General features: G+C 54.9%; 7 protein-coding genes across 7 annotated transcripts; 4 read left to right on the top strand and 3 right to left on the bottom strand.

Moving 5' to 3' along the window:
- Nucleotides 1-3393: 3393 nt before the first annotated feature.
- KVR01_008845 (glutamate--tRNA ligase MSE1) lies at nucleotides 3394-8065 on the bottom strand. Its single transcript, XM_044790363.1, has 2 exons — nucleotides 6806-8065; nucleotides 3394-6753 (listed from the first exon to the last, which is right to left on the bottom strand). The coding sequence occupies exons 1-2, from the start codon at nucleotides 7850-7852 to the stop codon at nucleotides 4987-4989; spliced, it is 2814 nt and encodes a 937-aa protein (XP_044642612.1). The 5' UTR covers nucleotides 7853-8065; the 3' UTR covers nucleotides 3394-4986.
- On the top strand, nucleotides 3606-4640 carry KVR01_008806 (uncharacterized protein; the record flags this gene model as incomplete). Its single annotated transcript, XM_044789818.1, has 1 exon — nucleotides 3606-4640. One exon carries the CDS (start codon nucleotides 3606-3608, stop codon nucleotides 4638-4640), a length of 1035 nt encoding a protein of 344 aa, XP_044642573.1.
- A 1556-nt stretch (nucleotides 8066-9621) lies between the features above and the next one.
- Nucleotides 9622-11120, top strand: KVR01_008729 (uncharacterized protein; the record flags this gene model as incomplete). Its single annotated transcript, XM_044795029.1, has 4 exons — nucleotides 9622-9679; nucleotides 9759-9817; nucleotides 9884-10957; nucleotides 11031-11120. The coding sequence occupies 4 exons, from the start codon at nucleotides 9622-9624 to the stop codon at nucleotides 11118-11120; spliced, it is 1281 nt and encodes a 426-aa protein (XP_044642496.1).
- Nucleotides 11121-12205: 1085 nt separating this feature from the next.
- On the top strand, nucleotides 12206-12997 carry KVR01_008811 (ribosomal 60S subunit protein L32; the record flags this gene model as incomplete). The annotated part of the gene is made up of 4 exons (XM_044787454.1): nucleotides 12206-12245; nucleotides 12433-12557; nucleotides 12678-12799; nucleotides 12889-12997. 4 exons carry the CDS (start codon nucleotides 12206-12208, stop codon nucleotides 12995-12997), a joined length of 396 nt encoding a protein of 131 aa, XP_044642578.1.
- Nucleotides 12998-14333: 1336 nt separating this feature from the next.
- Nucleotides 14334-18237, bottom strand: KVR01_008838 (uncharacterized protein; the record flags this gene model as incomplete). The annotated part of the gene is made up of 6 exons (XM_044788680.1): nucleotides 14334-14666; nucleotides 14759-15815; nucleotides 16248-16304; nucleotides 16338-16509; nucleotides 17436-17774; nucleotides 17991-18237. The coding sequence occupies 6 exons, from the start codon at nucleotides 18235-18237 to the stop codon at nucleotides 14334-14336; spliced, it is 2205 nt and encodes a 734-aa protein (XP_044642605.1).
- Nucleotides 18238-18617: 380 nt separating this feature from the next.
- Nucleotides 18618-24773, top strand: KVR01_008797 (cystathionine beta-synthase CYS4). The gene is made up of 3 exons (XM_044782474.1): nucleotides 18618-20015; nucleotides 20106-21588; nucleotides 21667-24773. The coding sequence occupies exons 2-3, from the start codon at nucleotides 21269-21271 to the stop codon at nucleotides 23000-23002; spliced, it is 1656 nt and encodes a 551-aa protein (XP_044642564.1). The 5' UTR covers nucleotides 18618-20015; nucleotides 20106-21268; the 3' UTR covers nucleotides 23003-24773.
- On the bottom strand, nucleotides 23468-24388 carry KVR01_008793 (Signal recognition particle receptor subunit beta; the record flags this gene model as incomplete). The annotated part of the gene is made up of 1 exon (XM_044783176.1): nucleotides 23468-24388. One exon carries the CDS (start codon nucleotides 24386-24388, stop codon nucleotides 23468-23470), a length of 921 nt encoding a protein of 306 aa, XP_044642560.1.
- Nucleotides 24774-24775: the final 2 nt, after the last annotated feature.

Raw genomic sequence — 24775 nt, 5'->3', positions numbered from 1 at the left:
TACCGGCTTCATGCACACGGCCGATCGGCGAGCGGCAGGACAACTGGCCATGAGGCAGACTCATCGTCGCAGCAGTAGCACCACTGGCATGGCCCAGGTGATGTCCTGGTGTCAAACCTTGGTCTCGATAACGACTTCTTCCACTCTGACCAGCCCGCCACCAATGTCCCCAGGGTCGGGCATGGTGCTGGTCTCAGTTCTAATGACGAAATGCCTGCTGTCACCAGAGGGTGTGCGAGAGGCAAAAGGCGGCGACGGGCCATGGATGCGTCTCGGCGTCCCGTCGGAGAATGAGGTTATGGTAGACCTCTGTAGCCTTGGCTGCCTGTGGTCTCCCGCGGAAAAGACAACCGGGGCCATCTTGGCAAAGAGTGGTCGCAGTGAAGGCATTGATAGACAGAAGATGCTGACGCTGCATTCCAGAATGCTCCACATCAGAGGTTCGGCGAGGTCAACTAGAGGTCGAGATGAGTGGGTTGTCATGTGTGTATGGGAAAGTGTGCTTACATGTGATATCAGAGCTGTTGTAGAGATTATGTATGTATGTTAACTTTACCACACTCGCGAACACAGAACTAGAGTCGTCAGTCAAGACAGGTTCACATTCGCCAAGTGATGGAGGACCACTCCTTCAGAGGGACGAAGTCGAGAACTTACGATCCACCAATAATGGTAAGGAGGCAGGCCCCAGCTTTCTGCTTCCGGGGAAGCTTAAGCTTGAGGAAGTAGGGCAAGGGAGCCGCACACAAGATAACATCCGTGGCAATGTTGACAGATGTGCTTGCGTAAAGGAAGAAAGGGAACTGGTAACACTTTGCTTGTGCTCTGAGTGCGGGATCCCAGGCGGCCTGTATGGGAAGACATATGAAAATAGTCGCAATGACGGACGCCGCCAGCAGGGCCAATGTTACCGCCAGCATTGCGTACAATAGCCTCTGCACTCGATTGTGTGGAAATATGCGGAAGTATGAGCTTATGATGGACAGCTTTGCGAAGGCAATAGCGAAGCTGTACAGGATGTGGCCCGCCCATACAAACTCGATGATGTGTCTCAAGTCGATCCCTGCATCGATCAAGTCCGATGTGTGTTGCCCGAGACCGTGCATGGTTGCTGTGGGATCAAAGTGTCAACTGGCTGTTATGGGAAGAATAAGATCAGGGATGACTGTCTCAAGGCTATTTACCTCCTAGAGATGTCATGCAGAAGGCCACTGTGAAGGCTGCTGCGACTAGTATCAGGAAGTCGTCGGCAGAGAAACGATGGGGTGCCATCATCTTCTTGACCATGAGGCGAATTGCAATCACCACTGAGATGGTAGCGAGACAAACGAACACAACGGCGGTGGTAAGGGTCGAATGTTCCGATACGTCGAGCCGGCCTTCTTGGCCAGGGGAGCCGGCGGACTGCCGCCGAATATTGTCCATCGTGAGATGTGCGGGATAGCTGACACCAACGTGTCCCGTGATAACAGCGGCAGAGGTTGCACACAAGGCGTGCAAACCGGGGGGGATTGCTTTGTAGCATAGCTTCGGACATCTTGGAATGGCGACCGTGTATATATAAACTGTCAGCCAAATTCTGGCTTGTGGGAAGGTAGAGGAAAGCCCGCTTCTGTTCCAGCGTCTGCATAGAGGCCTAACCAAGCCCGGAGTCCCCCAAGACGAACTCAATCGTGATTCAAGGATTCATAGTGCCCTCTAGGATAGGGGTGCGACGGGCGGGCTGCCGAGAACCAAGATCGAATGGCAGGAGCGGTCACACCAGACGGAAACCCAATGATCCCAAGAAAGCTTCTAGACAATATGAGACAGCCCTAATCGGTGTTGAGCAGCTAGAAACACTTCAGGGCGCGGAACCTCAGGTTTCGTCGTCGGAGAGTGCCACTTGTAAGGGAACGCGGATAACAAAGTCACTCGAGTGCTCGCTATTGGTCTAGAAAGAGTCAACACTGCCACATATATAGATGAGGCAGTCGTGACTCCGGCACATCAAGCATCTGCTGCAGGATCCCGCGTAGAGCTCCATGCGTGCCACGGCATTGGTTGCACCTATTCAAAAGCAGCCGCAATGATATAAGCCGGCAGCCCTTCGAAACTGCCGACGGCCGTGAGCAGCAGTGGGATCTTGGTTGGCTGATCCACTTCTTGGAGCTTCTTGGACTGCATGCCATGAGACGAGACGAAAGGTGGTTGTGGGTCATCGCGTGTAGCAGACCGCGTGTAAGCGTGTGTTTCCATTACCCGCAAAGAGCCTGGCGTGTTCAGGAATTTCAATTAAGCTTTGAGCTCAAATCCCGGGAGCGCTATGCTAAACCGTTTTCCTCCTCGTGGGCGGCTGTCAGATGATAGTCTGCTTGAAAGTCGGAAATGCCATTGATGATGGAGTCATGTCCAATGGGTCCTGGATCACAGGCCTAGTGTTTGACCAAGGAACGGTCGTACAAACCTTGAGGATGGGCGTGATGATCCGAGTACTGTGCAGACAGGATCTCACATGGCAGGCAGTTCGAACACCGTGGGCGGGGAGTGTTTGGCATAGATGAATGACAGTTCGATGCGAGCGAGCGTCCGTCCATGTTCGCTTGGCGGCCCAGCTGCCGTGGTGAACCAGTGTTTCGCTAAACGCTAAGACGAGGGTGGGGACCTTGGAAAACCTCCGAACTTCGTCTCTTGAGGCAGTTCTCCTGTCAACCTTGCAGCAGGAGAATTTTGCTCGCAGATCATAGTCGCATAGGACTATCGATCGCAAGGAAATTCTAGACGGGAGTTCCGCGCGCTGGCCCGCGGTGTTGAATCACGGTTTGATTGGTGTGTGCTCGCGTGAGAACTCTGGGCTCCCAGCAACGCAAGGCGACGACGAACGGCGGCTGACGAGTTCGAGGCTTATGGCAGTTGCCAGATTCTGTTGCACAATCCATGTTGTCTGAACTTCCTCAGGCAGTTCGAGACAAATCCAGGGCCAATCCGATGAACGGTGTAAATCAGTTCGTCTTGGTCGTGGCAACGGCAGATGGCTCATCATCCTAAACATAGAAATCCAGAAAGAGGGCAATTCGGCCGGAATCTGACCTGAAACATGGCAGCGAGGAGGAGGTTAGACAAGAGCGGGATGTCGGTGTCGGGATTGGAGTCGGTGATGGGTTGATGAAGTACGCAGTAGAGGCCCTCATGTGCCGAGGAGGCTGAGTTCTTTGACTACCTCGGTACCTAGGTACCTGGGGTACAGGGTACCTAGGTATGGGGTAGTATTACTGGTGGGTCCCAACCCACCGTGCAGCTCAAAGTGGTTCCAAAATTTACAAGGGTTCGAGCCGAACTGATCAAGCTGTAAGGCTTATCTTATCGCCGACCCCGCTGAACCTTGAGAGCTCCCGTCACCTAGCTGCTGGGACGCCAAGGTTACCTGCCTGCCTGATGTTCACGCCCGTGTGTGAGAGAGACAGTACATCACCACATTCAACCTCAACGTTCTCGGGTTGCTAGTAGGCCAGGATCCGATCAACCCTTGTACTCTCTCCGCAACCAGACCTCCGCGTCTTGATCCTCTGCCGTCACAACCCAGACCCGGTCCACAGCGGCGCCCCTCCAGGACACGGCTTCCCAAGATGGAGGCAACAAATACCCTCAGGGACTGGGAGCTCCAGAACGACATGAAGCTCATCGACCCCACCCGCGACTCCCTCTACAACTTCGACGCCGACAGCCAGAAGGCCCTGCAGGAGAAGAAGCTATGGAGGACCGACCCCAACCACTTCAAGAAGGTGCGCATCAGCGCCGTCGCCCTCATCAAGATGGTCATGCACGCGCGGTCGGGCGGGAATCTGGAGATCATGGGCCTGATGCAGGGCTTCGTGGAGAACGGCGCGCTGGTCATCACCGACGCCTTCCGCCTGCCCGTCGAGGGCACAGAGACCCGCGTCAACGCGCAGGACGAGGCCAACGAGTACATGGTTGAGTTCCCACGGCTGTGCAGAGAGCAAGGGTCGAGGCAGGAGAACTTGGTCGGTTGGTACCACAGCCACCCGGGCTACGGCTGCTGGCTGTCTGGCATCGACGTGGGCACCCAGGCGCAGTGGCAAAAGTACAACGACCCCTTCGTCGCCGTGGTCATCGACCCCCACCGCACCATCGCCGCCGGCAAGGTCGAGATCGGCGCCTTCAGGACGTACCCGGAGGACTACAAGCCGTCGGGCGCCACGGACTCGGAGTCCTTCCAGGCTGTGCCGCTGGCCAAGGCGGAGGACTTTGGCGCGCACGCGAGCAGGTACTACAGCCTGGAGGTGGAGACGTTCAAGAGCACGCTGGAGGCGCACCTGCTGGACCTCCTGTGGAACAAGTACTGGGTCCAGACGCTGTCCGCGAACCCCCTCATCACGAACCGCGACTTCGGGAGCAAGCTAATGCAGGACCTGGGCTCCAAGGTCGGACAGCTCAACTCCACCCTGTCGCGCAAGAGTAGGACTGGCGCGCAGATGGGCTCGTCCATCGGCCTAATGGGCTCTGAGAGGGATGGCGGAGTGGACCAGAACGTGGAGAAGCTCGCCCGGGACGCGAAGCAGATCGCTGCGAAGGAGAAGACTGGCCTCATGGCCTTGAGTGTGAAGGCGAAGCTCTTCAACGATTTGGGCGATAAGGCGTGAGTCATGCTAGGTGATTATTGACTGGGCGAGGAGGGCGCGCAGCAAGGGGCTCGAGCACCTATTATTACACGCTTTCGACGCACGAGGCTTTGATGAGATGATGATGGCTCAAGCTTGTGGGAGAGCTTGGCAAGGGAAATGCATGCACAGATGGCGTTCAGATGGAAAATTGATTCGTTGGCTTCGAGGCGATTGTGCATTTTTCTAGATGCGGATATGTACAATAATGATGATACACCGGGCTACTCTGAAGAAGTGGTAGTAATGCCATGGTACCTATCAAGACCACAACGCCGTCCTCAACTGTTCGAATCCCAAGCTTTCGACCTGTACTGAAATGCTGCGCTCAGCCACCAGCTTCCTTCTCTTTCCGCTCTGTTTGAGCCCGGGTAATCTTGGGATGGTCACGCACAGGCTCGCCAACGTAAAAAGGGCCCCCAGGGCGACGTTTCCTTGCTTTGACATCCTGGGGCTGGCGTTCGCCTTCATCATCCATGGGACGTCCTCGCTCCGCCTGGGTCCTCAAGGGATGGTTCACAGGCTTGCCAGCGAAAAAGGGCCCGATACCATCAGGGACGTCAGTAGGAACAACACGGCCTTGTTCCATCGAGTTCCCGATCGTCGATGTCTCTGGTGGGCGCATTTGGGCTGCGGCCCGGGCCTGCCTTAACTCATCTTCTGCTTCACCAGCCACCAAGAGGTCAAGGTGGGACCGCCGCTCCTGTTGAGACATCCCACGCATGAAAAAGCCAGTCGTGTCCGGGGGTGGGGGTTTCGATCCATTGCTGTTGATGTCTTGCGGTTTATGTGCACGTCTCTCTGTGTCCAGGTTTTCTGACTGTGCAGAGCCGGCACCGGTCTGCGCCGCGGGCGCGAAGAAGGAGCCTCCGGGCTCGAATGGATGGATCTCAGCCGCTGGCTCAGGCTTGGGGGCCGGCGTTTTCTTCACTCTTTTGTTGACCCGCCTGCTCCATGGAGAGCGGTCGAGGGCAAGATCAGTCTGGCCCATGCTTAAGATGTGACGCTGGCCAGTTTTGAATTCTTCGGGGCTTATGTGCTGTGGTGGAAGGGCGGGTCGTTCTGCTTCTGGTTCTCGGTCGGGGACAGGTTGTGGCCTTGGTTGGGACCAAAACGGCCCTTTCTCTGGTAGGTGTAATTCAGGATGAGTCGGCCTCAAGAATGCCTTAGCTTCGTTCTGAGTCCTTGTAGGATCGTTGTTGTGCTTCCGCACTTTCACGTTTCGAGGCTCGCTCACCTGGTCGAACGGTGACCTTTGACCATCGCCCGTAGAGCGTCTGTTGATCCCAGCATAGTGGCCCAACTCAGCTTGCCGCTTCGCTCTTTTGGCCTCGAGCCCAAGCTGTTCTTCTTTGACCGCGGCGCACTGGCGCGCGATCCGGAGGCGTTTGAGCGTTTCCTTCTGGCCTAGGAGCACCATCATAGGCACGACCGACAGCCCTGGCGATCCGACGAAAAGGGCCCACCGCAAGAACTTCCACCCTGCTCCGTGATCCATCAGCTGATCTTTCTCGGTGCTGTAATATGTGACAGAATCAGCAAGCTCCTTTGCCTTGTCCCCGACATTCTCCAGGGTCCAGTTTTCTTCCGTAAGCTCGCCGAGTGAGTTCCTAAAGTAGAGAAGCACCTTGGAGATGTCCACATTCAAGATTCGTTTCTCTTTCTGCTCCAATTTTATCCGATTCATACTGCTTTGAAACTCATTGAAGCTGTTTTTGTAAGCCAGCGTCGACGGCGGAAAGAAAGCGTACAGGTTGTCCCTTATGAACTGGCGATGGTTGTCTAGTGGGGCTTTCGAGGCCTTCAGCACCTCGTGGATGTATTCCTCCTCAAGTCGTTTCCATTCGCGCTCAGGACTGATGCGCTTTTTAGGTTCATCACCAACAATTTCCGCTACGAGCCCTGATACTGGCTGTTTGAACAGTTGCCGGTCGAGCCGGGCCAGCTCAGAGCTGATCGGCGTGAGGATGCGTTGTCTGAGAGCAGTAGGATCAACTGCTGCACCTGATATCAAATCGCGTGTGAATCGGGTCTGGAAGAACTTGAGTTTGGCCAGGTCGACCACGATGTCCCCTCGTGTGAATTTTAGAGAAAACTGCCTCTGTCAGCCACGAGCCTGCACAAATTGATTGAAACACCTGACTTACATTTGCCTTCATCTCTTCTAGCGTCATCCGCCCCCTCTTGTCCAGGTGCGGCCGGTTTTGCAGGTTTGGATCCCAACCCAGCAAGACCGAGAAATTGAGAAGCGCTTCTGGCAGGATATTTGTATCACGGAAGACTGATATCCCAATGTTGTCGATGTCCCTCTTGCTCAGCTTCTGCCGCTGATGGTCCACCAGCAGGCCGACATGGGCAAAACTGGGGGGTTGCCAACCGAATGCGTTGTAAAGCTCGATGTGTTTGGGTGTCGATATAAGCCACTCGGCGCCCCGTATGACGTGTGTGATCTTCATGAAATGGTCGTCCACCACGTTTGCGAAATGGTAAGTCGGGAAGCCGTCGGTTTTCATGATGATGAAATTGTCCTCGCGCTCGGCCTTTTTGTAGGTGCCATAGACCAGGTCTGGGGCAGACACGGGCACATCGGACGTCTTAAACCGGACCACATGCTCCTCCCCATTTGCAGCACGCCTATCCGACTCGGATTTCGAGATTCCCATGCATGTGCCAGGGTAATGAGCAGGGGCGCCACTGTCGGTTGCCTGCTGTAGGTGAAAATAGAGATCTTCCTTGGAACAGAAACATCGGAAGGCTTTGTCCTGCTCCAAGAGCATGTCGACATGCTGCCTATACAGGTCCAGCCGCTCAGATTGCTTGTACGAGCCGAAGGGGCCCCCCTTATCGGGACCTTCGTCCCAGTTCAAACCGGCCCATCGCAAGTCTCGGTACAGGCGTGACTCCGCATCCTCAACAAATCTTTTCTGATCCGTGTCCTCCAGTCGCAGAATGAACTGGCCGCCGGTGGCTTGTGCCAGCAAGTAGTTAAAAAGTGCCGTGCGCAAGGAACCCAGGTGAAGGTAGCCTGTTGGTGACGGCGCAAACCTCGTACGTGCTGGAGACTCGGGCAGACTCCATATTGGTTTCTGGGTTTTATTCGGTTTCCCAATCAGTGCGTAGCGTCGTATTTGAGTACATCGGGAGGACAGAGATGCTATGTGCAACCTCCTCCTCAGGAGCAGCAAGTTGCTCATTGCGCACGAAGTCAGGTCATGAAGCGTGTGCAGTCGAAGAGGTGATGTGAAAACCTTCAGGCTCAATGTGATATCAGAATGCCCGAGCTTTTTGCATATATGAAGGGAGTGAGTAAAACTAGAACATGATACACAAGAAAAACATCATGTCGAGAAACAAATGAGATTGCAGGCCGTGTTCCTTTACAGTATCATACTTAATGATGTGCAAACCTTGGAATTGGGACTGACAAGATAGTTCCCGTACGTCCAGCTGCTGGGCAAGCTTCAGCACTGGGCCCTGACCCCTGTCACGCGTGCCGGTGAGTGCCAGACACGCTAGCTCTATTGGGGCCGGGCGGTGAAAATCCGTCTGCACAGCGGCAGAATCCAGGGCGCTGGAATATTTAAACCCTCGCCACCCTTCCTCGATTTCAGGATTCCTTTCTCTTTTTCTCTTTAGCTCTCTTTGCCTTTTGTACGTTGCCCCCCAACATCGGCTTATCAGTGGTCTCATGTGCTAACCACATTGGAACAACAGGGCTTAGATCAAGTGTAGTATCTGTTCTTTTCAGTTTAATCTCTGAAAGTACTCTACGGAGTACAATCGTGATTATTCTAATTTTTGTCTTTAGGGGGACGGTCCTCTGAGCTTGCTCATGGCCGACCTCCACAGTGTCCTCGGTATCACACTGCCTCCGAGCGACGCGAACTATCTTTCATTGTACTCTCATGGCTTGCCTGGGACACGAAGAAGGAGCCTCATCTTGGGATTGATTGAGCATGCCGTGACTTACCTGACGCTCCCGTCGTGAGGGTGTTGGCCTGGTTCGACCGAACTACTGCGTGTGCCTGTTTCTGTGGCTACGCCGTTAGCGACCCACGGGCAGGTTCACTGCTTCCAGTGGCGGCTCGCGGCCTTGACTGTACAGCGCGTGTTGCCCATCAGCGACTCCAGTCACTTGTTCTACTTCCAATGACGACGTTCTTCGGCATCATAAGCTCGACTTAGCTGATCTCTGGCTCAAGACTGAACAGGACAAGCATCGTGATTTTAGCGTGGTTAGTTAGCAAAATGCAGAGTTTGATCAAACAGGCGCGTAAGCAGCGCGACAAGTGACAATGGCGACAGGCTTCAAGTTTGTTGTATTGGACAGCCCTACGAGCTGGGGGGCTACAGCTCGAGTTAGGTACCTTGGCAAGTGACAAGTAGCATGTGATTAGGCTCCCTACACTCCGTAGGGACATCTACCGCACCTACTAGGCAGTTGGACCCCTCCATCATCAAGACTGCCGCGCCTGAAACGACAACACACCTTCGCCTAGCGAACCAGGTGCCTGCTGCCGGCAAACCAGGAACAGTGAGCGTCATTTGCCCGACTGGTACGTACCCTCGATTTGACCAGGTAAGCGAGTGCCCAGATCATAGTGAAATATCTGCACTGGCTCGAGTTGGAGAGCAGTTGGAGCGTGGGGTAATCTTGCGCGGGCTTGGGATGCGCTTTGGTCTGCGGCCGGCTGAGCAGGTTACGACTTTTCCATCCTCCTGCATCATCGGATTTTGCGGTGTCTCGAACCAGCGTATACAATAAAGCCATTCCTCTTTCTCCCGTTTCCTGAGCGCGTGAACTATCTCGCCTTTGCTGCCTGAGCAACTGCCCTCGCAGATTTCAGTCAATTCCCACCCACCTATAACTACTTCACTGGGCTTGCCCCGCCAAAACTCCTTGTTCAGCCCCGAATTTTCATCTGCTCTGCAAATCCAGCAAACATCTTGAAGAAGACCAAATATGGACAGTAGCGGACCCGGTAACGGTCCTGAGGGACAGGGGGATCTTGATCTTTATGGTGAGTCGTCTCGTTGGATCACAAGAAATCCCACCCGGGCCGCATTCACAACAGAGGACCCAGACTGACCAGACTCAAGAGCTGCTCGGAGTCGAGAGGACGGCAACTCCAGACCAGATCAAGAAGGCATACAGAAAGGTGCGCACTCCGTTTCTACACGATCCCTAGCGCCACCCGCGCTTTGCTGACCTTGTCTCATCACAGGCTGCCCTGCAACACCACCCAGACAAGGTCTCTGAGGATCGCCGCGAGGAAGCCGAGGCCAAGTTCAAGCAAGCAACCCAAGCGTACGAGATCCTCCGCGACGATGAGAAACGAGAGATGTACGACCAGTATGGCATGGCCGCCTTCGACCCGTCCCGCGGCGGCGGTCCCGGCGGTGCCGAAGTCGACCTGAACGACATCCTGGCGCAAATGTTCGGCATGGGCGTCGGCGGCGGAGCAGGTGGGCCGCGACGGCCAAGGCGCGGCCGCGACGAGGAGCAACAGTACAAGGTGACACTGGAGGAGCTGTACAAGGGCAAGACCGTCAAGTTCTCCGCGAACAAGAAGGTCAACTGCAGCCAGTGCAAGGGCACGGGCGGCAAGGAGAAGGTCAAGCCGCAGACCTGCGACCGCTGCAAAGGCAACGGCTTCCAGGAGGCGTTCCAGCAGATCGGTCCGGGCATGGTCCGTAGGGCCCAAGTGCAGTGCGACCACTGCCAGGGCTCAGGAAACTACTACAAGGAGAAGGACCGCTGCAAGAGGTGCAAGGGCAAGCGCATCATTGACGAGATCAAGCCTCTGGAGATCTACATTCCCCGAGGCTCCATGCAGGGCAAGCAGATCAGACTCGAGGGCGAGGCCGACCAGCATCCTGACCAGACACCGGGAGACATCATCTTCACACTTGTTGAGGAGCCGCACGACGTCTTCACCAGGATCGGCCAGGATCTGTCTGCCGACTTGAACGTCACCCTCGCCGAGGCCCTCTCTGGGTTCTCAAGAGTGGTCCTCAAGCATCTTGACGGGCGCGGCATTCACATCGACTTCCCCCGTGGCAAGATCCTGCGTCCCAACGAGGTGATCAAGGTTGCCGGTGAGGGTATGCCTCTCGAGAGGGGCGAGGCAAAGGGCGATCTCTACCTGATCGCCAAGATCGAGTTCCCTGAGAACGGGTGGATGAGCGACGACAAATCCTACGAGGCTCTGCAGAAGCTGCTACCCCCTCCCGAGCCGCCGATCGTCGCGGATGAGGTTGATGAGGTCGACTACGAGGAGGATGCGGATATCGAGGAGGTGAGAAGTGCCCCAGTTGACGCTCCCCTCAGCTTATCCATGGATTTGAGACTGACTTGACTTTTTACAACAGATGGGTGCCCACTCAGGAGACGCACGATTCGGTGGCGACTGGGAAGACGTGGACGAGGAGGAGGGAACCACCCAATGTGCCACTCAGTAAACATTCTCTGGGAAGCGTGGAGTTTTCATGTCTACACACACGACTGGGTAAGACCTGGTGCAGTCTGGTCGGCAGATACTTGGCACTGGAGGGGGCAAACTTGATTTACTTTTTTTCTGTGCAGTTCTTGGATGCAAAATCATCGCAAGTAGCGCGACGTAGCATTCAGCCCGATAGACCAGATGAAGAGCAGCTGGCAGTCCCAGCACTTACGAAAGCGATTCTAGGCCCGGGTCGAGGTTGTCTCATGAGAGATGAAGCAGTGCTTGAGTATCTTTCGAGCTGTTCGAGTCGTTCTTCCGGCCGTTGACAAATCCCACAGGATTTCCAAATGCTCAGACACTTGATAAAGACAGGCACTTTCAGTATTCACTCAGTGACGGCACGGATTGGATATCATGGTTTTTTGGCCGAGCGGGCAAGGTGAGGGACCAGCATTCAGGCCTCCAATTGCAAAGTCCATCCCTCCTGAAAGGTGCTGAATAGGTGCGTTTCCACCATAGACAGTAGACATTTCTCTATTGGTGTTGTTTCATGGTCCGTTGGTCCACAACCGGACATCCATCACGGATGCCAGTGGAAGCTGATCTAAAAATTGTTTGGGGGTCAATCCATTGTGAAATTCATAAAGGGAAGCGGCACACCGGAGGATATCCAGCTGAATACGAGCGCCTGATGAGGCACTACGCAGTACATTGGATACGATTGCAGTGGGTGATCTGGCGATCAATGTACGGAAACCATATGCCAGACAAGATGAGACAGGATCAGCATTATCCAGGGTTAGGGTTGATTACCTCTAGGTCGCTACCCATGTACCTGGCTCCACTTCTCTCCTCGGAACTGCGGAGAACAAGATTATCCGGCCTAATGCCCGCACATCGGCTGGGGTTTGCGCAGGCGGGCAGCCCTGCAGCGTCTGGCGCAGGTGTGAAATTTTGGGAGGACCTAATCGACGACGTCTTTTCCAATTCAACCCACCCATCACCCACCCAGCAACCGTCGGAGAACTCACGCCAAACTCTGTCAAGGTGCGCGCCTCCCTTGACCAACAATTCCGTATTGCGATACTGACCTTGATCAAGATGGTTGCCGCAAAGAAGCACGTCCCTATCGTGAAGAAGCGTACGTCCCACCGAATCTTCGATTTACCATGCACACTGCCACGACCTCTGAACGAAAGCGACAACAACGATTGAATCTGCACCGCCGTCCAGCCGACATCTCCCTGCTTTCACCTCCGTCATCTCCATACAACTTGTACATACCGGGATAGTGGGGTCAGGATGTTGACGCAATTTCTTGTTTGCAGGCACGAAGCTCTTCAACCGTCACCAGAGCGACCGCTTCAAGTGTGTCGACCGATCATGGCGCAAGCCCAAGGGTATCGACAACCGTGTCCGTAGACGGTTCAGGGGTAACACCCAGATGCCCACGGTACGTTTTCCCGACAACCAACCGACCCACCCGCTTGGGACCTGGTGAACAGGGCAAGGATTCATTTGGGGAGCATGTGAGGACGAACGACTGATCTCCTGATTCTTTCCTCGGTTATAGATCGGCTTCGGTTCCAACAAGAAGACCCGCCACATGATGCCCTCTGGCCACAAGGCTTTCATCGTCAACAACGTCAAGGACGTCGAGCTCCTCCTGATGCACAACAAGACCTACGCCGCTGAGTACGTCCGATAGCCCGATCCGTGACGGTTCTGGAAAAATTTCTGGAAGAGAGTATGTGACGGAGGACGATGACTGACCTGTGTGATAGGATCGCCCACAACGTTTCCTCCCGAAAGCGCGTCGAGATCATCGCCCGCGCCAAGCAGCTGAGCGTCAAGGTCACCAACCCCAAGGCGAAGGTCACGACGGAGGTGTAAATGGTCTCGGTTTCTTGGTGAATGCATGGGAACGGTCTTGCTTTATGGTCTGCGGGATAAAAACCACGATACTGGACACACACCCCGATACCATACCTTCATGGTAGATGATGAAAGTAGGGATTGGTCCAGTGATGGCAGTCAACGGCGTCGATTCGATTGGTCCAGATGGCTGTCTGGTGGATGCGGATTAGCATCAAAAGAAATGAAAGCATTTGAACGTCAAGAATCTGGTCTTGCGGTTGCATTGGGCCTCGTGCTTGTGCTCGTCTGGTGACACTTGGCTCCCTGTGTGCTTAGGACGGCCAGCCATGGAGTTGCTGCTTGTCCTGAATTCCCAGCCGCTAATCCGGGGGGGTCTACTGCCAGAGGGCCACATGAAACTGCCTTGCCATGCGGAGAGGTCATGAACGACGGCTTGGAGACTTCTACCAGGGGGGATTTCAGCATCATACACCGCTATTCGACTCAGAGCAGCTGCTCGGCACGCTGACGCTTCCTTTTCGTGCAAAGAGGGACTAGGTTTGGGGTCCTTCTGCTGTTGGGTAATTCCACTGCAGGCCTACCTTGAGACGGGTCGCTCAACACGACGGTTGCGCTGAGGAAGATTCTCGTGCTGGCGCCGGGTCGCTCGCGGTTATTGTGGGTAACATTAGCCTGTTCACTGTTCGCCTGGTTTTGAAACAGTATGAAGAGGCATGTCAGAAAGGTTTCGGCAGGCCATCGATGCAGATATCTTGCAGTGAGCTGGAACTTGTCTTGATATTCCTGCCCTTCCTCTTCCTAGAGCCCTTTTTCAGTCATTAGTCCTGTGTTTGCGCGACGCATTCGATCTAGTCGCCACTAATGGCATCTGCTGAGGCTCCAGATTCAGAGTATCTGATATCCCTCGCGCAACTCCTGAGGGACCTGGAACGCCCCATAGAACGCCACTCGTCCTTCCTGAAGCCGCTTGTACAGCTTGTCACCCTCGAGGTCGTATTTCTGGACATCCGACACCATCTGCACGAAAGAGGCAAATCCTGCAACTTTGGTGCTTCGGGACGCTGTCCCGTCCGTACTCCCGCCCACGACGCACACCGGGACCCCACTCTGACCACCTCTCACTGGGTAGTCGGGATGCACTCGGTAGAGGATAGACCTCGCCACGAGGCTGGTCCAAGTGCTGGGGTCATCGCGGGGATCTTGTGGGCGAGATGAACTCGAGCCGGCTGAGAGCGAGCCCAAGAACGAGGAGCGTCTGCGGGACTGCTGCTGGATGCGGAAAATGCCCTGGCCCACCATCTGAGACGTATTTGATGTCAACTTGCGAGCCCATTTAAAAATAACCGCTTGGTCAATGAGCTGAGAATGGCACTGGCATCCCACTCGGCGTGTGCCCCAAAGAACGCGGTGGGAAAGGAAGGACCTCATCACGAACCTGGCAACGACTGTCCACGATTCCGATGCTCTTTGTTTCTCGGGAACGGTCGTCTAATAGCACAAGATTGCTCGAGTTGTACTTAATGTCCATCCATTCCTGCTGGCTGAGCCACGTGAGATCTGTCGCATATGGGGTCGCCCGTGGAGTATCAGAAACACCGCTGATGTCAACAAGGCTGACGTCGTGGGAGAATCCGACTGGGAAGGACTTGGGCTCGTCATCAAACACGGCTGTCACTTTTCCTAACTGAAGACACGAGTTAGTTGGCTTGACACTAGCATTCCGCCTGCCATCGACCATATGATATGGATCGTTTTGGGGACTAACACATGACTTACCTCTGCCGAGTTGCTAGCAATGCACACCTTGACATTTTCCCTCCAGGTGTTCGATTCTAAGCTCGTCGTCTTCGACGCAATCACTGAATCTGTCAAGAGATGAGTGGGGATGGTGATATACTTCTTCGAGAGGTCATTGCGCGGGCTGATTGCAACGCCGGTCTTGCCCTCGAATCTTTGTTTTGATTTACTGCCGGGCACGATGGCTCGTATGGTACAGCCCACCGAGACCCCGATTACATTGGCCGGTTGATTACTTGAGGAACCGGTTGTCCTCACGGGACCAGCCACTGTGCTGTGCTGCGAGGAACTTGGGCCAAATATACGCTCAAGGGCAGTCCTTTTCGATGTTGTTGTGGCGGTTGGGATGGATTTGGAAGCCTCTCCAGCTGTTGGGAAGACTGCTTCTGGGATAAGGGACACCTTCAGTCCTCCAAATTCACTCGGCAAGCTGGGTACCCCTTCCTCATAATCGAAACCATCCGGCATTATGATCTGGAGAAACCCATTGACCAGGAGGTAGAATCCAACGCAAGCTGGAAAAGTAGAGATGATTTGATGGATATCCTCATCTGACAGGGTAGCCGAGGGTGAAATGAAGCGTGGATGCGGATCAGGAGGCGGAGAGAACATCCCGGTGAGGGGGTACACATACTCGACGGGCAACACCACGGGATGGCCGTCTACACGAAGGGGAACTTGATCCGGGGTGACTTGAGCCGATGGCGTACATGTCCACGTACTCAAGTTGTGGCCCTTGTCATGAAACTCCATATCGATATGTAGGTCCTCAGGGATTTGAGTGGAGAGTACCTCGGGCGGTATCATATTTTTGACGGCACTGCTCACCAGCTCAGTGAATGAGTCGTACTCCAAAGACATCATCCGATCCGTGTGGGCTGTCATTGGCGACTTTCCTCTGAGATGCTCGTCCACATGAGCCGGTTGTGCGGCGGACGAATCTTGGCTCTCTTGGAGTGCCTCTGTGACGGGCTTCTGTCGCTGAGGGAGGCCATTGTTGTCCTGCTCCGCCGGTGGGAGCAGACCATCTAGCTCGCTCATGCGACTCATATATCCCCTTCTCTACAAGTTATGAGTCCGTGTTAGTCACTTGGGCCCGATATGAATGGCAATAATCATAATCTCACAATGTTTGCTACGTCCTTGTTGCCTCCCGGTGTAAGAAGTTCGACCGAATGTAACAACTTGCATGTCTCTAGATAGGCTGTGTGCGCACCGTAGAGGTCCTGGGTTCTGTCGAGTTGAACCGCTGCCCTAGCTTTATACTTGGCCTTGGAAAGCGTAGAATTGGCAAGCGAGGCCGTGGAAAGCGTGGAGTTTTGAAAAATTGTGTCGAAAATCTCCTCATCCAGGGTCATAGCATTCAAATTGCTGCCAATATCATGGACATCGTTGATTGGACTGCTTCAATTCGATCGTTAGTACCCTGTGGCTCTTGGAGTCTTGAGCAGAGGTAACATTGACTGACTGCATGTGTAGTTTCTTCTTTTCTTCGGTCTCAGGCACCGAGGGTCCTATTTTTGGACTCTCAGACCCTTCAAATGATTCTCCATACGACAGTGAAGGTGTATCCTTGACAGAAGTGAGACTTATTGGTTCATGAGCTGAGGCTTGTTCTTCAAACGACTGTTCTCCAGGATCCAGTAGTGTAAGCCAGGGGTGAGAAAGACACTGCTCAATGGTGAATCTCCTCTCCGGGTCTACAACCAGCATGCTGTCAATCAAATCCACTGCACAAGTTAGCACGGCGAAGGACCATCCTCTGGAGTCTTTTGTGTCCCTTACATGCAGGATCACCAACACTGTCCCAATACGGTGACGGATAATCAAATCTTCCTGATTTGATCTGTTGACTCAATGTATAGGGAAACTCTTTGGAGTGGAGCTCTTCCGAGAACGGTGGGAATCCACAGAGACATATGTAGAGGACAACACCGAGAGACCAGATATCCACTTCTCTGCCATACTTGCGGTGTTCAATGCCTGCCAGAACCTCAGGAGCAACGTAGCTCGGAGTGCCACAAAGCGTCGTGTCGAAATCTCCGGCTGCAATCACAGTGGACAAATCAAAAGAGCACAGGACGATAGTATGCTCTTCATCGAGGAGCAATATGTTTTCTGGCTTCAAATCGCGATGTACGACGTCGCGGTCGTGCTAAGAAATTGACCAAAGTGTTAGAAAACTGCAAATAAAAGGTTTGGATCGTACTGACCAGGTACTTGACAGCAGCAAATAGTTGCTGAAATATGTGTCGAGTCTCGCCTTCAGAAAGTTTCGACTTCCTCACTATTAGATTGAACAACTCACCACCCTTTGCCAGCTGTGTGACGTGGGAGCTGGAATTGTCGTCTGAAAAGGCCTCCTTCATGAACATGATGTTCTTGTGGCATAGACCCATCAAATTCAGTTCTGCCGCCATAGTCTCTTTTATGCCTTGGCTAGATGGAGTGTCTGAGAATTCATGCTTTTTCACAGCAAAGAGTTCTCCCGTGGCGTTTTCCCTGCATGAGAATACCCTTCCGAGATGTCCCTTCCCAAGGAAATCTAGGAGAGTGTACTGTTGTGAGAACGTGCGGTGTCTTGGGCCCGCTTGGAGGAAGATGAATCGAGGACTTTCCAACGTCTCCTCTGTAGTCGTTGCTTCATGCTTCGTACCGAATAGTCTTTGACTGCGCTCGAGGTTGTCTTTCTGACTCGAATCATAGTTGAAATTCTTTGACGGCTTGAAGCTGCTGCGGCCATTCTGGCGATGGCCACCATGGCCTCCAGCTCGAAAGTTGCCTCGATCATCAAGGTGTTGTGCGAGCTCAAGCATGGATTCCCCACGCCCCTTGTCGCTTCCCACGCTGCCATACTGCATCCTCTGCCATTGATGCATCATCGAATCTTGCTGCGCTTTCTTCTTCGTCTGCTGATGCTGCAGTGTTTCCGTCTTCCGTGACCCATCCCATTGTTGTGGTTGGACGAATGTAATCTCGTCCCCGTCTTTGAGCTCTGCCCATTGATTACATCGGAGCAGTGTCTGGTTGACTAATGTGCCATTCGAGGATAGGTCTCTCAAGAAAACACAGATTTGATCATTGTGTACTGCTCGGTAGATCAAGCAGTGACGATTTGATACATGCGGATGATCGACGACCAAGTCTATGCGAGGCATATGTCAGAAATTTGTGCTTGGGTTACTTCAATACAGGATGGGGTTGTACGCACCGCATTCAGAATCACAGCCAACAATATACCCATGAGGCTTAGACTTTGGGAAGTCTACATTACGATCTGTGAAGACTATCCCGGGCCACTTAAATTTGTTTACAGGACGCAGACGGCCCCATCTACGCGGATCGGTGTCATTCACGGCCTCGTCTACCGAGTCGCTGGAAACATTCTTGGTCCTGGTGGCCTCTAACCTACCAACAGACCTCTCCCACAGCCCTAACGCAAGACCAGCAGGCTCCATATGGTGATTCAGCTTTCTGCGGTCTGACCTCTCGTTCTAAGCATTGTTGAGTTGAACAGAGCGTACGGACAGCTCGTAGGTGACGGCAAACAACGAGAGAACCACGACGGAAAGAATGTCCGATAAACCTGACAGAGTGGTTCTTCACTGTGTGAAATCATCTGAGTGTGCAAAATGCAGTTTATGGGTTGTTTGGGGCGGGGCTGACCCGGTAGTTATTATACCTGATCCTGCGCAACGATCCATGGCACACCTCAGCTCGACTAATGCATGCATGTCAGCCGCAGATCCTGATGGGTGGCAATGCAACTGGGCCAACAAAAAGCCTCTCTGGCCTCCATCTTCATGAGATGGAGTCTGTGATGCGATCAAGCCATAGAGCTCTGCTCCCTCACCATATGGCAGCGAATTGATGACTAGGCCGGACACGAACACACGAGATGGAAGTTGTACAATCAGATCTACGGCAGGCACTAGGATTCCACGCAGGTGATGGGGGTCAAAAGCAGATAACAAAGCCTTATATCGAGCATATTATGACATCGTGGACGGGCCGAGGTGAACTGCAGGAGTTTCTGTGCTTCTTCGTCGAAGTCGTGCGTCACTTCCGAGGTACGAGTACCATCTCACACTTTCGTACTTCAGCCAGTGAATCGCAAAGTGGGGTTTTCCTCCCGTTGCTCAACCATTGATTGGATGGAACCACATCCAGAAGTCCCTAATGATAGAACTATTCCAGGTGTTCCGACGGGACAGACGGCCCCAACAGATTCAAGCATCCGAGGCTACATAAAAAGCCTGGTCAAAAGTCGAGATCATTACTATTTCAAAGACACTAGCGCTGATTCGTCTTCACGAGAATCAGCTGTGAGAGACTCTGTTCTGCTGATCTTAGGGACTTGGCTGCTTTCACAGTCATATTTTGTCCCAGCAAGTCAAGATCACCGCCGCATCGTCCATGCGTACTGTGTGAGTACAGACCAGGCCTACTCCGAATCCAAAGCCTTTGAGCAGTCTGTTGGCACGCTCATATCGACGAGTGGACTCCTTCCAAATCCTCGGGAGGGAACTATGGCTTCTGGCAATGATGGCGATGATGATGTTGCGTCGGTCCAAATTATCACGGGTGCTGAGATGTCAGATTCATTCCCGCTGCATTCTTACGAGAACCTATTGGAATCTCTTACCATTGATCCCAAGAGGCTCAATGCCACCAACCTCTCAACATACAGCCGTGTCGAGATCGCATGGACACAAAACATTTCACGCCACATGCTCCTATCCAGACGAGCTGAATCATATTACCTTGAGATATTCGCTCTGCCTTGCGCGCTACAGGGAGGTGCCGATCATGTGCTCTCCCTCATGGGTTTCTCCGCGGACCTGATAGATGAGATAGAATGCTCCTATGCGACTCTCTTCAACCCATCATCGGAGTCGAGGCTGCATGAGATCCTGGCATGGGTAGTTGGCCTGCACTACTGGTGCCGGTGCCTGTCCTGTACGGCACGCCGCTTCAGAAACCGCACACTGGAGACTCTCAAGGACACCAACCATGGGCGAAGAAGAGGCTCGCTGGATGTTGGCTATAGAAGCATATATGACGATCAAATCCGGGTCCTGATGGACAGAAATGCTTCGCAATGGAATCAGACGGAATTCAGCAACCTCTGGCCACGCATTCTTGCGCTCGACGCGCATCTACAAAAGGCACGGCCCTGGAACTTTTGGGTCCTTTTCAGGGACAGGAGGGACACGGTGCAATATTGGACATTTCTGTGAGATCTCAAACCAGTGCCTCATTCTCTGTTCCATGTTATCCATCACCGCCAGTGGATATGTACTGATACGGGGCCTCACGAAATCAGATTCGGGACAGTCATCTTGGTCTTGACCGTTGCCCAAGTTGTGTTGAGCGTTGCGCAGGTCATTGGATCATTTTGAACTTCTAAATCTGGCAAGTGCTTGTATGTCCCACTGCATGAAGGCGCCCTATATGTTTTGTTCGTATGGGGATTAGAAATGAAACAACCAAGTGGCAGCGCCTGTGAATGTGGCTCGTGGACCAACGGATGCTGCAGGTCACTGGTGTCCTGATCATGGTCATTTCCTACTTCTTTGAAGGCCTTGGTCGCCGATGGAAGTATAACGGTTTCACAGTTCCCAAGTGGTCGGCATCAGAGACTGTCTATCTAGCTCCAGCGAATCGGATTCCAGGGACTCGGTTCTGGAACCTGGTCCAGGACGAAGGCGGGTGAGGACCTTGAAGGTCTGAGTAATAGACGGCAATGGTCTGCGAGGAGGATGTTGTGAGAGCCATCTGTCGGTCAGCCACAGAGATGTGCTGCCTTCAAAAGTTGCGGATGAGATTTGACGTCTTTGTGGTACATGCATTTGTATGTGGTCGAAGTGCAAGTCGCCTTCTGTCACATGCAAAGACGGGACCAAGGGCTGTCGAATCACAGCAGACAGTGTGGCATGGCGCCCGGGGTGATTTGTTGGACGGGACCTTGGAGGGGCAGTCCCCGCTGCTTCCACCACACCTGAGGGAGGCTTGGTCGAGGTAGACTACTCCGTAGCGAGACAATGTGGTATGACCAACGTTGACGAACCTGAACACGGTCACGCAATCTCGGGGTGAAAAGTTGAAAGAGCTGCCATTGTACTCGGTACACACAGCAGATGCGATGTGTCTCGAGTGCCCGCCCAGACCAGCTTGAGGCCAGTACAGTATTGTCTGGCCGTCCCGCTGCTAGCCGTCGCTCGGTCTCGCCGCGGGGCAAACTTGAGCCATGTCTTCCCATGCCAACGTCCCATCTCTGCTGCTGAGATTTCACCCTCGCGGCTTACTGCCCTGCTCCTGTTATGTAACAGACCATATATACTGACTAGCAGCTCGACCCACGGGATTCCCAAGTTCTTTTCTCTTCTTTTCTCCCCTCGCTCTCCCTCTCCGTCTCCCTCTTCTCATCTTCTCTCCAAGCAAACCGCCCTCCCACCAGCAACTCACCTCTGACCGACCATCCGCAACATGGCAACCACCAACGGAACCACCACGAATGGTGGTCTTTCCAGCATTGCTGAGCCGTTGCTGAAGGCCCTGGGCAAGGGCAGCAGCGAGGAGATCGGAGTCGCGGATGCGACCAAGCTGATCGGCCACACCCCGCTGGTGCGGTTGAACAAGATCCCACAGTCCCTGGGCATCAAGGCAAACGTCTACGCAAAAGTTGAGCTCGTCAACGCCGGTGGCAGTGTCAAGGACCGCATAGCCCTCCGCATGATCGAGGAGGCCGAGAAGAGCGGCAGGATAAAGCCCGGCGACACCCTGATCGAGCCCACCAGTGGAAACACGTAAGTCCATTGTTCCTACCGGCCTCGAGCACGCACGGCCGTATCTGCCTGCCATGCTGACTGTGTCTTGGGTTGCAGCGGAATCGGTCTCGCCCTCGTCGGGGCCATCAAGGGCTACAAGACCATCATCACCCTCCCGGAGAAGATGTCCGCCGAGAAGGTCTCGGTCCTGCGCGCCCTCGGCGCCACCATCATCCGCACGCCCACCCAGGCCGCCTGGGACAGCCCCGAGTCGCACATCGGCGTCGCGAGGAGGCTGCAGAAGGAGATCCCCCGTGCCCACATCCTGGACCAGTACACCAACCTCGACAACCCGCGCGCTCACGAGTTTGGCACCGCCGAGGAGATCTGGGAGCAGACCCACGGCAAGGTCACCGCCATCGTCGCGGGTGCGGGAACAGGCGGCACCATCAGCGGTATTGCCAAGGGTATTAGGAAGCACAACAAGGACGTCAAAATTATCGCTGCCGACCCCTTCGGCAGCATCCTCGCCCTGCCCGAGGCCCTCAACCAGGGCGAGCTCGCCAACGTCTCGTACAAGGTGGAGGGTATCGGCTACGATTTCATCCCCGACGTGCTGGACCGCGAGATTGTCGACAAGTGGTACAAGACCGAGGACCGCGAGTCGTTCATGTACGCGCGCAGGCTGATCGCCGAGGAGGGCCTGCTCGTTGGTGGGTCCTCCGGATCTGCCATGGCGGCCATGGTGCGCGCCGTGCAGGACCTGAACCTTGATGAGAGGGACACCGTGGTCGTGGTCCTCCCGGACAGCATCAGGAGCTACCTGTCCAAGTTCGCAGACGATGACTGGCTGGCCGCCAACGACCTCCTGCCGTCCGTCAACGGCGCCGAGGTCGAGGCTGCCGCGCAGAAGAAGAGGAGGGCCAGCGACCCCTACGGCGGCGAGACCATCAGGTCCCTCAGGCTCAAGCCCGTGACCAGCGTCCTCAGCACGCAGGCCTGCGCGGACGCCATCGAGACGATGCGCGACAAGGGATTCGACCAGCTGCCCGTCCTGTCGCCCACGGGCGGCAAGCTCGTCGGCCTGGTGACGCTGGGCAACCTGCTGTCGTACATCTCGAGCGGGCGGGCCACGGCGACCAGCCTGGTCAAGGACGTCATGTTCGACTTCAGCAGGATCGACGAGGTGGTCACGGACGCCAGGGACATCCTGACGGCCGAGGAGGCCGCGAGCAAGAGCAAGAAGCAGAAGCGGCACTTTGTCGAGATCACGCTGGACACGCCCCTCACCATCCTCAGCAAGTTCCTCGAGTACAACAGCGCCGCGGTCGTCACCGAGGACAAGGACAACGGAGAGGGCAAGAAGCCGGTCGCCGTGGTCACCAAGGTCGACCTCCTGACGCACATGGTGAAGCAGTCCAAGAGGACCCCGGCCAACGGGAGTCCTGCTTGATTGACTGACTGACTGACTGACTGACTGATGGTTTCCGGGTTTTATACTAGCATGCATCGTACATGGGCGTTTATCACAGGGGTTTTGGGGACGGGTCTTGGGGGTTATTCGTGTTGTCCACAGCAAACAGACTTATTCATGAGACACTGGGCAGTGTCGGCGTCGGTTGGCCTAGACTCAACATCTATGGGCTCGGGAAAGGGAAAGATATAGACCAGAAAGTCTAGATTCAACCATGCAGAATGGCGCCATTATTCATCGAGGCTCCAGAGATGGCACGCATTTGCCATAGTTCCACATTTTTGTGGGAATAATACCCAACTAAACTGAGCACCAAACGAGTAGACAGCATTGCGAAGTGTGAAGATCTGAACATGCCCATCCGAGATTTGCGCATGTGGTCTTGAGCGTGGTAAGGTGGTAGAAATTATCATTAATTAGAGAACAGAACAGTATATATAGTGCCTAGTTCTTGGCATGCTTCCGGTCCCCCTGCCAGACAGATATCCTGCTCCCGATCCAGGTCCACCACGCGTCCACACCCGGGCCGTCGCCGGTGATATTTCCGCTGATAACATCAACCTCGGTATCGAACTCGCGCATCTGGTCGAACTTGAAGTCGGCGCTGCCATACTCGCCCAGCCAGTCGTCGGAATCGTCGCCGCCAGCGCCAAGGTCCCCCGAGGCATCGGCGCCCGAGTCGAGCAGCCCCTTGCTGCGGGTGCGGCGTATGCGGCCCAGCTCCTTCTCGAGGCTCGTGCGCACGAGCCTCGCGGGCAGGGCGGTGAACAGGTCGGTCTTGTTGGCGGCGACGAGCAGGGGGATGGCGTAGGGGGCCTTGCTGGTCTTGGTGTTGGCCATGCGGCGCTGCAGGGCGAGCAGCACCTCGTACAGGTAGGAGGCGGTGTCGGCCAGGACGTCGGGCTCTGCGAGGGCGGCGGCGTCGACGACGAAGACGACGGCCCTGAGGCGGGTGGACTGCGTGCCCTCGAGGGTGAGGCGGCCGTGGGCGTAGTGGCGCAGCTTGCCGTGGCCGGGGGTGTCGACCAGCAGGAACTTGGAGGCGGTCGCGCCGCCGGCGTCGAGGTCGTCGCGGAAGGAGGAGGAGGCGCCGTCCTCGCTCACGGCGAGCTCCACCGCGGACCAGGTCTGCGAGGTGTGGGTCTCGGAGGGCGAGAGGCGGCGCTCCAGGAGGGTGTGCAGGGCCGTCTTGCCCGCGCCTGAGGGCCCTGTGAGGAGCACCGACGGGAGGACGGTGTAGGTCGTCGACTTGGTCACCCAGAGGTGCATGAGGATGGGCACGAGGAGGATCACGAGCGCGCCGACGACGAAGACGGGCGCCGAGGGCGTCATGATGAGCTCGACAAAGTCCTTGAGTGCGTCCATGGTGGGCAGGGTGGTTGGGATTGGTGAGACCTGTCTTTTCCTCTGTGCTGTGTGCTTCGCACTTGATGCTTGAGCCCGCCGCGGGGCAGGTGAGGTGGGAGGGCGGACGGAGGCTGAGGCTGAGACGTGGTCGAGGTTGTGTTGGGGAGTGACTGGCGACCAAGATAAATACACAGAGTTGGTTCCCCACTGGCACTGATCAGACCGTGGTGGAAGTCAGAGCTTCCGGTTGGTGCGGTCGTATGTTTGGTCGTATGTTCACGAGCCTGCACCCGAGAGCCCTCGACTCGACATGACAGCTGGACGAGTCCCCGGGCTGCTATCGATACGGGTTCGATACCGATAAACAAGAGACCAAGACACTGACTGACAGGACATGGGAAAGTC

Source organism: Diaporthe batatas, assembly GCF_019321695.1.
Source record: "Diaporthe batatas strain CRI 302-4 chromosome Unknown Contig00010, whole genome shotgun sequence".
Lineage (NCBI taxonomy): Eukaryota > Fungi > Ascomycota > Sordariomycetes > Diaporthales > Diaporthaceae > Diaporthe > Diaporthe batatas.
Note: the sequence above shows the minus strand (reverse complement) of the source record. Positions and strands in the feature narration are given on the sequence as shown.